Genomic DNA, 14,168 nt, shown 5'->3' on the forward strand with positions numbered 1-14,168 from the left:
GCTGTAGAGTCGCATTGCACGCGACTTGCACGCGACTAAAAATTGCTGTAGGTTTTTGTATGTTTATAGGCAAAAAGTGTCGATGGGTCTATTACGAGAGTTATCCGAGAGATCCGATAAAAACCTAAATTACCTGTATAAATAATGTAACGTACCGAACTGTTTCTTCTAACTGTTAGCATGGACCAACAATACATTTTTGTCAATGATGTTTTTTTGGCGCTTGTTGCTACATTCATGTGTATAATAATGGTCAAACCAGGGGTTGAACGACGAAAAACATGTTTTACTTTGTGACGATTTTTGAATGATGATACAACTCTCACTGTATTTATTTTTTTAAGGAATAAATTATTGATTTCGAGTTCTGATTTGAAGTGATTTTAATTTGTTTCCAAGCAACACGAGATAATGTACATCAGATGAAGACGGATACAAATAAAAAGAGATATTAAAATAAACAAATATACTTTTTAAAATATTTTTGAAACCCACAGGCAAATTCTAAACCGCCCAGTGATATATGAATAATAATTAATAAATTTGAAACGATAAATATATAATTAAATATTTAATGCATACATTTAAATTGAATTAAAAAGTCAACTAAAGTATATAAAGCTACATTCTCATTCAAGCAAATTAAAAAGTTTATGAAAGATATATTAGGTCCCTGGAAAAATTAATTAAAATATAATATAATAATTTAAAGTTAAATTGAGTTGAATTAGCCATTTTATTGTTGCATGATAGTTAAACCGGAGCTTAATGGGTTTCTTTTGTCAATTCGGTTTATTTTGTTTTTGATAAATAAAAATAATAATTATATATTTTCGAAAATGTTTTTTTTTTGTGCTGTGTGAGAATAATCAGAAATCGGCCTAATTCATGTAGAAACGCAGAAAAAGTCAGACAAACAGGCCCGCCAAAATTAAAAGTTGTGAAAAGATATTTTAATTACAAATTAGGAGTAGAGCTGCCAATTATTCCAAATGATTTGATCAATGCTAGAGCCGCGAATGGTAAAATCAACGCAATGTTAGAGTTTTGATTTGAATCTTTAAAAAAAAAAAAAAAACCATGAATAGTGATAATAATTATTTATTATTAAATAGTTTATTTGTGAAGATTGTAAGAAATAATTCAGGTAGAAACTCGGCGCAAAATAAATTCTCATTTTTTATGTACACAGTTATAACAGTCGGGATCGCGAATGATTTTTTTATTGAACCATGTTTCATGAGGGTAGCCCATCCAGCAAAGCTGATCATTGGGGCGCTCGACAATACAATACAAACACTGAAAAAATACATTATCATAAAAAATTAATTTTAAAAAACTACTATAAATATAAAAATTGTGATAACATTTCAAGATTTAAGGTTTAAACCCTTAGAATATTTGAAAGTACATATAACGAAGCATGTTTTATTATATTAGTCCTGAAAATTGTATAACATGTTCGGTTATTATTTCTTATTTCTTAACATTTTTAAAAAGTCGTATCCTATTTACATTATCTATATTTTGTTGTAGTATGCTTAAATGTAACATCAATTTGGTATTTCTTCTCTGCTACAGAGAACTTAATAAGTCTTCAATTTGTAATTGTGTTACCATAAACATGTTCTGGTACAGGCTGTTGAGGGTTTGCGTAAACGTGTTCAGGTGGAGAAGTAGCAACAGTAGGCTTAATACCTTCATATTCACTTTCTTTGTATTTTTTAGATAAACTTTGATAATCAGTATCGATCGTGCATACATCTTGTTGAGTAGTTGATGATTTACCAACGTCTTTTTTCGAATGTATACGTCTAAATCTAAAATTAACCAATTGTAGCGTACATTTATAATTAGTTTACCCTCTGTCTGCCAAAGAGGCAAGGCTTGTGGTTTCGTCAGGTAAGTCATTATCTAATTTCTTTAATTTTCAACCACAGAAGTAATCTAAAAGTAATAGCTTACCGTTCAAATATCATCATGGTAATAGCAACTGTCGCAATTAATGAGCTAATTACAACACCTACAACGTAACCGTAACCTGAAAATAAAAAAGGACACATTTAAATATTTTTTCATGTTGAATTTTCAAGCTCCTTGACGAAACTTCATATTGTTTTAGAATGTTCATAACAATTACTGATTCAAAATCTGAGAGAAAGAATGGATGCTAAATAAGGAAATGTGTTCTTAACCTTGCTTCGTTTGGTCACAATCTATTCCAAACACAGTTGTTTTTGTGTCAGAAGTCACGTTATCATTTAAATATGACGCGAAGACTGTGAACGTATATTCTATATTTGACTCAATTCCTTCACCAAACAAATTTCAGTTTTTGTTGTACTTCCTTGCTGGAATATTCCACCTGACAGTTCATAATAGTAGGTCACCTGATAGTCTGTTCGAGTGTCGCACATAGATCTCCACTTCATCAGCCAGTGTGTTCCATTAGTAAATGGATTACCTTCTATCGATGGCTCTATTGGAAAATAGAATAGACTATATATTGGAAATTATTAGGCCAATTAGTGTTTCTAACGAAATAATGTTTCATATTATTTGTATAAATTAAAGTAACCCTGATCCCTAACCCAAAAACTGATGTCTGTTACGTTAGTATACCTGATGGTGTTGTTTCTACTGTTATGATCTGTCCCCAATTTCCAGCAATCTCCAAATTATTAATAACTCGAGCGTTTACGACATAAGCAGTACAACTTAATAATCCTGATATTTCAACTTCTAATTGAGAACTGTTTGTTGTGTTGACAACATCTATTGGATTTCCATCAATGTCCGAGTATTGCACTTGATATCGAAGAATATAGTTACATTGGATACTATCATAATCATCAGAAACCACCTAAATGATAGGAATATTAAAGTTTATGTGATAACATGAACATATGTAATAGTTAGTAGTTACATTGAATTCACTAGATATAGACTGAAAATACCAGGCAATGTAAATTGTTTTTAAATATAGAAAAAAATACAGTAAACGACTCGTTATTTGGATCTGATACAGAAATAATTTTATTTCATGAGAACAAACAATTGGAGAAAACTTCGAATGAGTTACTACTAGAAACATTGTACGTCGTTAAAACTGTGTAACACTTTTACTGAAGATACAGATACAGAAACGTAATGTATAGGCTATTTTTAGGTGGTGCAGTATTTGCGGACCCTTTGAAGAACATTAAGGACGGGAAAGCTATAAATACTACTTTCATTGAACGTACATATACCAATAACGTGATGTATTTGAAACATTCTAACAAGAAGACATCTATAGAGAACATTGACAGAGAGGCATCTGTAGTAAACACTGTTACAATACCTTTAAACTCACGATCATCTGATTATCTCCAACTGTTTTTAATTGTATCTCAGGTTCTTCCAAAGGTTCTATATTATCATATGTAATACAATTGATTAGAACGGAAAAATAATAAATTACTTGTTTTATACAGTACTCTCAGGTATGTTGTTCATTGGTAGGTTCATTTTCATAGTATATATTTATTATGACAGTTTATGAATTGCTATTAGTATTACATCTTTCGTATGCAGATGCTTTGTTATTTTTTACGGATTACTGTAATATAACTAGTATTAGGTTATTTTTTGGTAATTTTGTTTAATTATTTTGCTGAATATTAGAGCTTACCTTCACAGATTGTGTTAGTTGTCCCAAGTGCACTTCTTGGTCCATCTACCTCAACACTACCAACCATCCTCGAAAATTGAGAGTAGAATCAATATTGTGTATTTGGGATGAGATTATCAATTACCATAAATAAATTATTATCTGATGCAGTTATTGATATAAATGAATTCATCTCCGATGATTTATACGAAAGCTTCCGTTTTGTAATTGTTCCTGTTCCATAGTCTTCACCAGAAATCCATGTGACGTCAACAGTTATAGTTGTTACTGCCTGGTTTACAACACTTGGCGGTCCGGACTTGTATGGTAATGCTATACTTATTTAAAAAAATAAATGTCATTCACTTGATCCTGTGTCATCTTATACCAAGGAGGGTCTAATATAAGTCTCTTACAAATCTTATAATATATCACATCATTAACAGGTATTTGATTACTATGTATATAATTATTATGATTAGTTCTCACATAAAAGTATTACTGTAGGCCCTACATTTTTTATTGATGCATATCACTGAATGAACTGAATTATAGAGTTCTATGCTAACATATACCAATAATGCATGTTATATTAATGTAGGCCTACATGCATGAATAAACTGTCTAAATCATCCTGTGAAAAACTAAACTGGAAATTAAATAAATTAAACTATAGCCTATCTTTCCAACCGTTGAATTATAAACAATATAGGATATAATGTGTTCATATTATGTTATCGTTACATATGCTGCAATCAGTTCCAGCCCAAGCCTCGTTACATCCATTAGGACAACTTCCATCTCGATTACAATCTTCGGAGTCTTTGCAGTGACATGGATAGTTACACAAGACACCAAATAATCCCGACGGACAGCCTAATGTGGATTCTAAACAGAGCAGAGATATAGTTAAATATATTACATCGTACAGTTAGTGTTATTAAAAAAAAGATAATACGACTACAATATCAAGCTACTATTTGCATATACAGTACCTTGACATGTATCACCAGTATATCCAGACCAACAGGTTAACCCGAAACATCCCGTGTGGGCATTACAATTGTCACAGTGGCATTCTTGACGACAATCAGCTCCATAATATCCAGTCAAACACTCTATAAAAGCGATCTGTGTTTTCATACCTTGTTTTTGTTAAATATTATTTCTGATCTCACCATACTTTATTTACTATATTACAGCAATAATATAAATATTAACGTCACTTTTTTACCATAATATAACATTAATACTTCTACTACTAATAAAGTACTACTATAACAATAACCTGTATTGCAATCCTTTCCTCCAAAACCATTGATACATGTACAACCTACTGGATCAGGTGGACATAAAAGATATCCTTTGCAACTTCCACTAGAAGAACACACAACATTGCAGTCACGACCCCAATTGTTATTTCCACAACCTATCGCAAATAAACACGTTAAATAGAATCCATTTAATATTTATTTGTTTACACAGATTTTAGCAGTTTATAATTAGCCCTACCGTTTTCACAAGAATCGCCGTTGAATCCTGCTGGACAAATACAGACACCCGTCTTATCCTCACACACTCCGCCATTATAACATACTGGACAGTCCATTTCACAGTCTGGAGGATTCCATTTTGGTGAGGGACAAGCTAATAGATTTTCATTAAAATATAAAATACATGCAGTTGTATTACTCGACAGGTTTATAAATTATAGAACAGAAAGTAACTTTATATTCGGCAAATCTGAGTAATGGTTTAAATTACAGAAATATAAACTAATATATAATTAAATGTTTTTCAATATCAGAAAAAAAATAACAACTGTACTATTATCTGTACTTATTTATTTTCTCGCAGGTCTATTTTTATCAACAGAAGATGAATTCACTATTTGGATCCAGATAAAATTAATTCAAAATATAAACTTTTGGAAACAAACAAGTTACAGTATTCGGCATGAAAACCTTTAAACAATATTGTACAGTAATTATAATATTTGTGGTGGTTTGACGTGTTACACTTTTTACAGACTATTTTGTATTATTCATTTGTAACACTTACCGCTAACAATAAGTCTCATGATACCATGGTTACCATCCGGGCTATCACCTGTATAACATTCATATACGCCATCATCTTTTCTTCGTATGTTTTCAATCACAGCAGACGTATTACCCCTCAGATTGTGTATTTCCTCGCCGTAATTATGTCTCCAACGTAAATCGTTAAGATCACTTCCTTTACTGAGATTGATAGTGACAGACTCTCCTATACTGACCGTTATCGTTCTGTGCTCCATTGAAATATTGGCTGTAAAAATTGAATCAATACGTCAAAGAAACTAATCGTAATAATGTAATGGGCTGATGTGTTTTTCTAGTGAACAATCACATCACATGTCTTCACCGTAGTTATGTCTCCAACGTAAATCATTAAGATCACCACCTTTACTGATATTTATAGTGACAGACTATCCAATACCGACTGTTATCGTTCTGTACTCCATTTTCACATTAGCTGTAAAATTATGGCAATGTCAACTAAGTAGTGTAATAGGCTGATGTGTTTTCTAGTTGATCATTTTGATCTTTATAACAATAATAGCATGAGATACATCATGTCATTACTCACCAGAAGCGGATGTCAGTACTATTGCTGAGTTGGTAACTACACCATTTTTTTTTGCCTCAAATGAAAATACACCAACACTTTCTGCAGCCTGTAATCCACTAACACCTAGAAATGTCCAATCTCTAGCGCGTATTCTGTATCTAATTATGCTACCGATGGGAAATATTTTACCGTCTGGCATATTTTCCAATCTCTCTCTAGAGCTGGGACCGTTAAAATTACCAGTATCAGCCCAAGTCACGTTATCTTTCCCGTCGATATTCTTGTACAATATTCCAACTGATAAATCTCTAATGTCTTTGTCATCTTGAAGTGTGAATCCTCGAAAATAACTATTCTGGTTAACCAGTGGTGTTCCAGAAAATATTGTTATATCTAATGGATCTTGAACAAAAAAAGATTGTATAATCCTCACGAGGCAGATGCAGAATTTACAGTACACACATATATGACAGTCAATTTACTTTTTATTAATTATGTAGGTCTAAAAGTAGACTATTGCCTCGGAAAGTGTCGCAAAAATAATAAAGTAGGACGGAATGCAATACATACATTACTTTAAGTGATAACGTATTATTTTATCACAGTTCTACTTAACCGATGTTACGAAAAAATTCGGTATAGGGCTATTTGCAACAGATAGTTCATTTATCACATTGACAATGTGACACCCACCCTGTCTTGTATAGAGCGTATTTCAATTAGGGTGGGTTATAAAATTAATAACAGCTTTAACGTTTCAGTATTTATAAGACAGAACATGGTCCGAACCGTCCCACGAAATTATTGCTTCCGTACACTTCAACAAGAATAGCATTTGTAATACAAAGCAGGGGCGGATTTTGTAATATATATATCAGGCAAAGAACAGTAATTCTAAACCGCCCGGTGATATACTGAAATTTAATTGATTAGTTTTAAGCGATAAAGATGAGGAAATCTGTGAGAATGAGAAAAAGTCGCCCCAACCGAGACTCGAACTCGGACCGCCTGCTTGATATGCAGATATCCTAACCATTAGACCACTGGGGCTTTCATGGTATTGTTCAAACTCGATTGGATAGCGACTCTTCAACATTCTCGGCGTGGTACAGCGGAACAGCACTAGTCCTCAGTTGTACGCACGCGCACCAGAGATCAAATTGATACGCCCTCATCTTTCAGTATTTTTATTATATATAAATATTATGCAGCCATTTACATACGATTTTATCAACGATTTTACAGGAAAGGGGGGTACAAATCAACATTTAAAATCGTTAAAATCTTCAAAATTTTTTAAAAGTTAAACCGAGTTCAACTTCAACGTTACGATCGGTAAAACTGACTGACCAATCAAATAGTTCATAAATTACGTCATCATTGTTTGTGAAAAAATACGTACGCGCTGACAATTCTTGATTTTTTACAACGCGACGATGTTTTTTGTACTCTTTTAAAGTCTGATATTTCAAAATAACAAGTGTAAGTAAAACTAAATTTTAATATAAAAACAATTTAATTTAATGTCTTTAGTGTAAAGACTAGATTAAGATATCGGCGAAAACATGTCCTATGCCGGCTGGGTTGAAGCATCAAAACTTTTTCAATTTTCACACGGGCCCGGCTGCGCGTGACCGGCCTTGGCTTCGCAAAACTTCACGTCCATGTGTCCCAGCAACGTTGAAAGAACCAAGAAACCATTCACGATCGCGTAAAAAATGTGTGAAAATTCGCGACGGGAAAACAGGCTTTAGGCGCAAAAAAAACAGTTCCGTATATTAAATATGGTCTATAAAACCTACTATATTCAGATAATTATATGACAACAATCGACTGGCCAAAACGCCTCAGATGCTATCTCTGGGCGTTTAGAAACACATTTTCCGGGGGAGCATGCCGGACCACCCTAGACGATTATTTTTCCCATATCGGCCCCCTCTCTATCAACATCCTAGATCCGCCCCTGCAAAGATTATTTTAATGAATACATATTAGAACCCTGAGCAAATAGTGAACAAGCTATATACAATTATGATAATATGCCTGTATAATTAAAAAACACTACCTGCGAATCCAAAATGGAACGTCAAAGATAGAGCTATAACCAGCCGGAACAAGATTGGTAAACGTTCGGTCAGCATCTCCACTAAAGTCCAATTTGTAGGTGGCTACTAAGTTTAAGTGGTACGCTCATTTACGTGTCTAAACTCAATATTTGGTTAGTATGCTGTGTTATATTTCTTTCTTCTTTTCTTTTATTCAATTTTTCACACTTCAAAAATAATACAAGTTATGTGAAACATTAAGGTAATCAAACTAATTTAAACAAAATATATAGAGAAACTTGTACAACAAAGAAGTGTGAAAGGAGGTCAAATAAGTAAGACACTTTAAGCTTGACCCCCTAACAAGACTGCAGTTACGGTACATGACAAAAAACAGCACATGAAATATTGATATTTGCTGTACAAAATGCCTAGTAAAAATTAGAGAATAACAAATATCAGTAATAGTTGTGACTAAATTATAATATATAAAAAATAGAATAACAATAAATTAACATTATTAAAAATAATCATAACACCTTATTCATCATATGCTTGGATTAGAGATTGCTTATATGTAATTTTAAAACTAAAAAGTGAAGGTTTCTTTATCAGTGAATGTGAAAGACTTTCCCAAAGTTTAGGTCCGGTATAAAGTATTGAATGACGTCTAATGTGCGAGTCGCAGTTTTTAACAGTGTATACATTAGTATTGGAAAAACGGGTAAAATGTGTATGGGTATCAGAAGGTTTAGTAAAGAGTGAACATATGTGGGTCGGAAGTAGATTATTTGTAAGTCGGTACATGAATAATGCAGTTTGAAGTTTATTAACATCAAAGACGTTGAGAGATTTAAAGTTAAAAAATAAGTGTTTTGAATGAGATCTGAATGATGCCCCTGAACAGATTCGGATTGCTCGTTTTTGCAATTTAAAAATTCGGTCAATATTGGTAGTTTCGAAACTAGTCCAGGGGCATAAAGTGCTGAACTTGCCAGGTGTAACGGCCCAGGCAATGTTGCAGTATGATATGTACGGAAGAATTAAAGTATTATATAAATTAAATAAAATGTTTGATGGAAGTGTGTACTTTAATTTGTTCATCATACCAGTGTTTCTCGCAATTGTGTTGCAGATTGTATTGATATGATGTTTCCAAGATAATTTTGAGTCAATGGAGACGCCAAGAAATTTGGTTTCCTCAACACGTGTGATTACCTTGTCATTAATTAAAACTTTTAAGTTTTGAGAGATGGATTTTTTGTTTTTATGTTTAAATATAATATAATTTGATTTGGATTCATTTAGCGATAATTTATTGATTTGGAACCAATCAGAAACTTTGCGTAATTCACTATTAATTGTATTAACTAAAATTTGATCATTTTTATGAGAATAAATAATATTAGTGTCATCCGCATAAAGTATAAATTTGAGTAATTTGGAACAGTTGGGGAGATCGTTTATATATGTTAAAAATAATAAGGGACCGAGTATGGAGCCTTGCGGAACGCCGCATAGAATGGAGGATAGTTTTGAGTCAAAAGGGGGGAAAGCAGTGAATTGTTGGCGACTGGTAAGGTAGCTTTTTAAGAGTTTAAGAGGAAGGCCTCTGACACCATAATGCTGAAGTTTGTGAAGAAGTATCTCATGATTGATAGTGTCAAAGGCCTTACTCAAGTCAAGAAAAATACCAATGGTGTGTTCATTGTTTGAAAGTGCAGAAGTCAGTTTATCATAGAGATCAGTTATTGCAAGGTCAGTGGAAAAAGCTTTTCTAAAACCGTACTGATGCTTAAAGAGGATATCGTATTTAGAAAAAAAAGTATAAAGTCTGTTGTAGATTAGGCGTTCTAAAACCTTGGACAGGCAAGGCAGCAGGGAAATCGGTCTGTAATTTTCAAAGTAATGGGGATCGCCTTTTTTGAATATAGGAATTACTTTGGCAATTTTTAAAAGGTCTGGAAAAATTCCAGTTTGAAATGATAGGTTAAAAATATGGACTAAAGGCTTGGATATAAAGTTTATGATGTTTTTAATAACTTGATTGGAAAATCCATCAGATCCTGGACTCTTATTGTCCCTAAGTTTTAAGATTATATCAACAATTTCAGTTTCCGTTATTGGAGTTAAATAGAGAGAGTTTGAAATAGAGGAATGATTAAGAAATGATTTAAAATTTGAGTTGCCATTATATGAAATACTTTGCGCAAGGTTGTTCCCAATATTAATAAAATAATCATTAAAGTGTTCAGCAATAAGTCCGGGATTAGTAATTTTACAATTGTTTTTAAATAAGTGAGAGGGTTGGTTTTGTTTTTTATTTTTACCTAAGATTCCATTGATTGTTCGCCAGGTTTTATGAATATTGTTGGTATACTGGTTGAATTTTGAGGCATAATACTCTTTATTTGCTATGCGAAGTAAATTAGTTAGTTTGTTTCTATAGTTTACGTATTTGTACTTATCGGTCTGTTTCTTAGATTTGAGGTAGGCAGTATAGAGCTTATTTCTGGTACCAATTGATTTAATCAGACCGACAGTGATCCATGGTTTACGCTCTTTGCGAAAATTACGTTTAATACGTGTAGTTTTAATACTGGAATTGTACAGACTGGTTAACTTGTTATTAAACAATTGATAGGCACGATTGGGATTGTCATTATTCGCATATATATCGGACCAGTCTGTATTTAGGAGGTCAGCAGATAAAGATGATATAGATTCATCGTCAATTTTTTGTAGGAGGATGAACTTATTGCTATTGGAGTTAGGTGGCTGGGAATATTGATTTTGATGGGTTAAAGAAAAAACAGGAAAATGGTCAGAAATATCTGAGTAAGTAATACCGGTAGAAATTTTGTCATATGTATTATTAGAGAAAATATTATCAATCAAGGTTGCCGTTTTTGTAGTTATTCGTGTAGGTTTAGTAATTAAAGGGAAGAAGTTGTTATTAAGCATTGTAGTAAGGAATTGGGACGTGCTATTATGAGTATTGCATTTTAACAGATCTATATTGAAATCCCCGCAGATGTACGCTGTTTTATTTTCATTATTAATGATGTCGAGAATAAGGGAGATATTGATGTTAAATGAGGTCACCGATAACTCAGGCATACGATAAACAAGACCAAGAATGATGTTTTTCGGTTTGGCATTGATTTCAATAAAAATGGATTCGGATTCTTGAGAAATAAGAGATGAAAGATCGGAACGGTCGTTGTGTTGTAATCTCTGATCCAGGTATATGGCTACACCTCCTCCTGTTCTGGTTTTTCTAGATAGCTCAATCAGTTTGTAGCCCTCAATGTTATAAAAAGAAAAATTTGTTTTATTGGAGTTGAAAAAGGTTTCAGAAAAACATAAGGCAGAGAAATCATGACTAATGGATTTTAAATAATCTGTTACTTCACTAAAGTGTTTAACGAGACTACGTGCATTTAGATGAAATAAACTGAAAGAAGAAACAATATTATCATATTTAGAGTTAAAATTATCAATGTGGTCATAATTACATGGTTCATGTAAAGTAGCATATTCGTCATTATCACTACGACCATTTAGACTAATATCAAATGGATTTAAAATAAGAGAGTTGATCCGATCGTATTCAATATCGTGGTCAAGTGAGAAATGCTTTAAAACATGTAAGAATTCATCATTGTCAACTATTGAATTAAAAGGAAATAAGTTTCCAGTGCAAGAGAGGCAGATCCATGAATTTACTTCAGACCTATGTATACATATTTTATGAGCCATAGAATTACAAGCAATGCATTTTAATAGGTCTGAGCCATGGACATTATTACATAAAATACAATTCATTGTAAGAAAATAAAATATTCAAATAAATACAAATGTTGTGAAGACATTCAGTTTGTAGTTTTGGGACAATATAGATACAATATGTATAGGCTAGTAAGATTAGGCAATGAAAAAATAAATAGTAAAATAAAACAATACAAAACAACAAAAGTAGAGCTATAAAAACATTGGTTCTGAGACAGCGTGTTGAAAGTATGATGAATGCTGCATTGAGATGTACCGTATGCAAATTTGACATGTGGTAAGAGTGCTTTACAGAAGTAAATCAAACAGGAGCTCCCGGTATAATAATACGATGTAAAATTATTGTAAAAGTGAACAGCTAACGGAAAACGATATCATTGCATATTTTAAAATAATATAATTATATAAAGACAAGGAAAAAAAAAGTTCTTCTTAGATAGATGAAGTTGGATATAGTTCATCATTGTGCAAACAGGTTACTACTTAAACGCATGTGGGATACCAGTTGATGAACGCCATTTCCCGGCTCTGAACCTAAGCTTGATTCCTTGATCATACAGGGCTTTAACTTGGGTCTTCCACTTGTTCTTCTCTTGCCTGTCCGTACGGGTTAAGTCGTCTATAATGTAGGCACCTGAACTAGCGAGTTTATGTCGGTTTTTGAGGATTGTTACTTTGTCCACATATGAAAGCACTTTAAAGAGTATATGGGGCGGCTTGCCTTCGAATCCTAGACCGTCTCGATGGGCTCTCTCAATCGTCGGTTTAATTTTAAAATGAGTGGCTAAGAAATCTTCAACAATGTTGATTGGGTTTTCGTTATCCGATTTAGCGATTCCCACAATGCGAATATTATTTCTCCTGGAGAAGCATTCAGCCTTGTTCAGCTCAGCTTGCATAGACGCAATTGTGTTGCGAGCTGTATGCAAATCGTCGACGAGTTCCGCATGCCTAGCTTCGTATCGCGACTGAGCCTTTTCCAGAGCAATAATTCTGTCTTCGTTAAATTTAATAGATTCAGCTAGTTTACTCTCAAGGTTATTTTGTGATTTCATGATATTGGAAAGAGATTCTTTAACAAATTCTTCAAAACTTACGTTGTCAGGCTTTTTGGAACGTGTTGTAGCCATTATGAAAAGTAATATCGGGAGCTCTCGTTCAGCACGTCTTACTCAAGCGGAGTCATATATTATATGTAAAGCAATGAAATTAACAGAAATTAATAGATTACTCAATCTTAACAACATACCTATACGGTACTCGCTCAATAATAATACAAAGTACTGTATTTCCTTGTTTATTTATGTGTCGTTATTAACCAATGGCTCCTTTATCTAGAAATCAATAGATATGTATACAGTATAGCAAATGAAAAAGAAATATATGTGAAAAATGGCAAGAATTGAAGATGGTATGCTAAATGGACAAGGTGAGAATATGTATGATCCTATGAAGAAAATGAAGGGCCTAAAGAGAAGGGATGGGGTAGATGATGATTACAATAATATATAGTCCTACTGTTTTGCTTCTTTATTCATCAAAATGATTTCCAACTTTACAGAACAATTTGTTATATACTGTAAATGTTTTTGAATACCATAACCTTTTATCACTACGTACAATGATTATTATTCACATAAGGTCTTGGGGCGAGGAAGGGGTTTTCCGTCAAAAGAAAACTCAGAAAAGCGTATAAGGAAATAAATAAAATTGTAAAATTAAGTGGCGTGGATCGAACATTGGTGTTTATAAAGAGATTCGTTTTGTATTTTTGACAATTGTGACGATATGCCTCAATACATTTTTATAATAACAATAGACTATCAAGCTTAGCTATTACTTAAGGACTTCTTTAATATTAACAATAGAACGTAAACATGTTATACTTTGGTGGTATGGGTTTATGTTCACTAATATTAGATTTGTGCAGCTGATCTAATACTGCCAAAACTTATTGGATTACACATATTTATTACATTTTCTCAAATTCATTCGTCTGAACTTTTATGCAAAATAAATAAATATTCTAAAATTAATTATCTTTATAAGGTTTATCCATAATCACT

General features: G+C 32.7%; 2 protein-coding genes across 2 annotated transcripts; both read right to left on the bottom strand.

Annotated features, from left to right (window-relative positions):
* Positions 1-556: 556 nt before the first annotated feature.
* Positions 557-3,523, bottom strand: LOC144843128 (uncharacterized). The gene is made up of 5 exons (XM_078699853.1): positions 3,344-3,523; positions 2,623-2,863; positions 2,196-2,479; positions 1,966-2,041; positions 557-1,820 (listed from the first exon to the last, which is right to left on the bottom strand). The coding sequence occupies exons 1-3, from the start codon at positions 3,359-3,361 to the stop codon at positions 2,295-2,297; spliced, it is 444 nt and encodes a 147-aa protein (XP_078555979.1). The 5' UTR covers positions 3,362-3,523; the 3' UTR covers positions 557-1,820; positions 1,966-2,041; positions 2,196-2,294.
* Positions 3,344-13,289, bottom strand: LOC144843108 (uncharacterized). Its single transcript, XM_078699818.1, has 10 exons — positions 13,200-13,289; positions 8,331-8,537; positions 6,284-6,667; positions 5,714-5,962; positions 5,165-5,299; positions 4,941-5,081; positions 4,648-4,770; positions 4,397-4,540; positions 3,674-3,985; positions 3,344-3,411 (listed from the first exon to the last, which is right to left on the bottom strand). Exons 2-9 carry the CDS (start codon positions 8,404-8,406, stop codon positions 3,762-3,764), a joined length of 1,476 nt encoding a protein of 491 aa, XP_078555944.1. The 5' UTR covers positions 8,407-8,537; positions 13,200-13,289; the 3' UTR covers positions 3,344-3,411; positions 3,674-3,761.
* Between the last annotated feature and the right edge of the window lie 879 nt (positions 13,290-14,168).

The sequence above is a fragment of the Antedon bifida genome, chromosome 5 (genome assembly GCF_963402885.1).
Source record: "Antedon bifida chromosome 5, ecAntBifi1.1, whole genome shotgun sequence".
NCBI lineage: Eukaryota > Metazoa > Echinodermata > Crinoidea > Comatulida > Antedonidae > Antedon > Antedon bifida.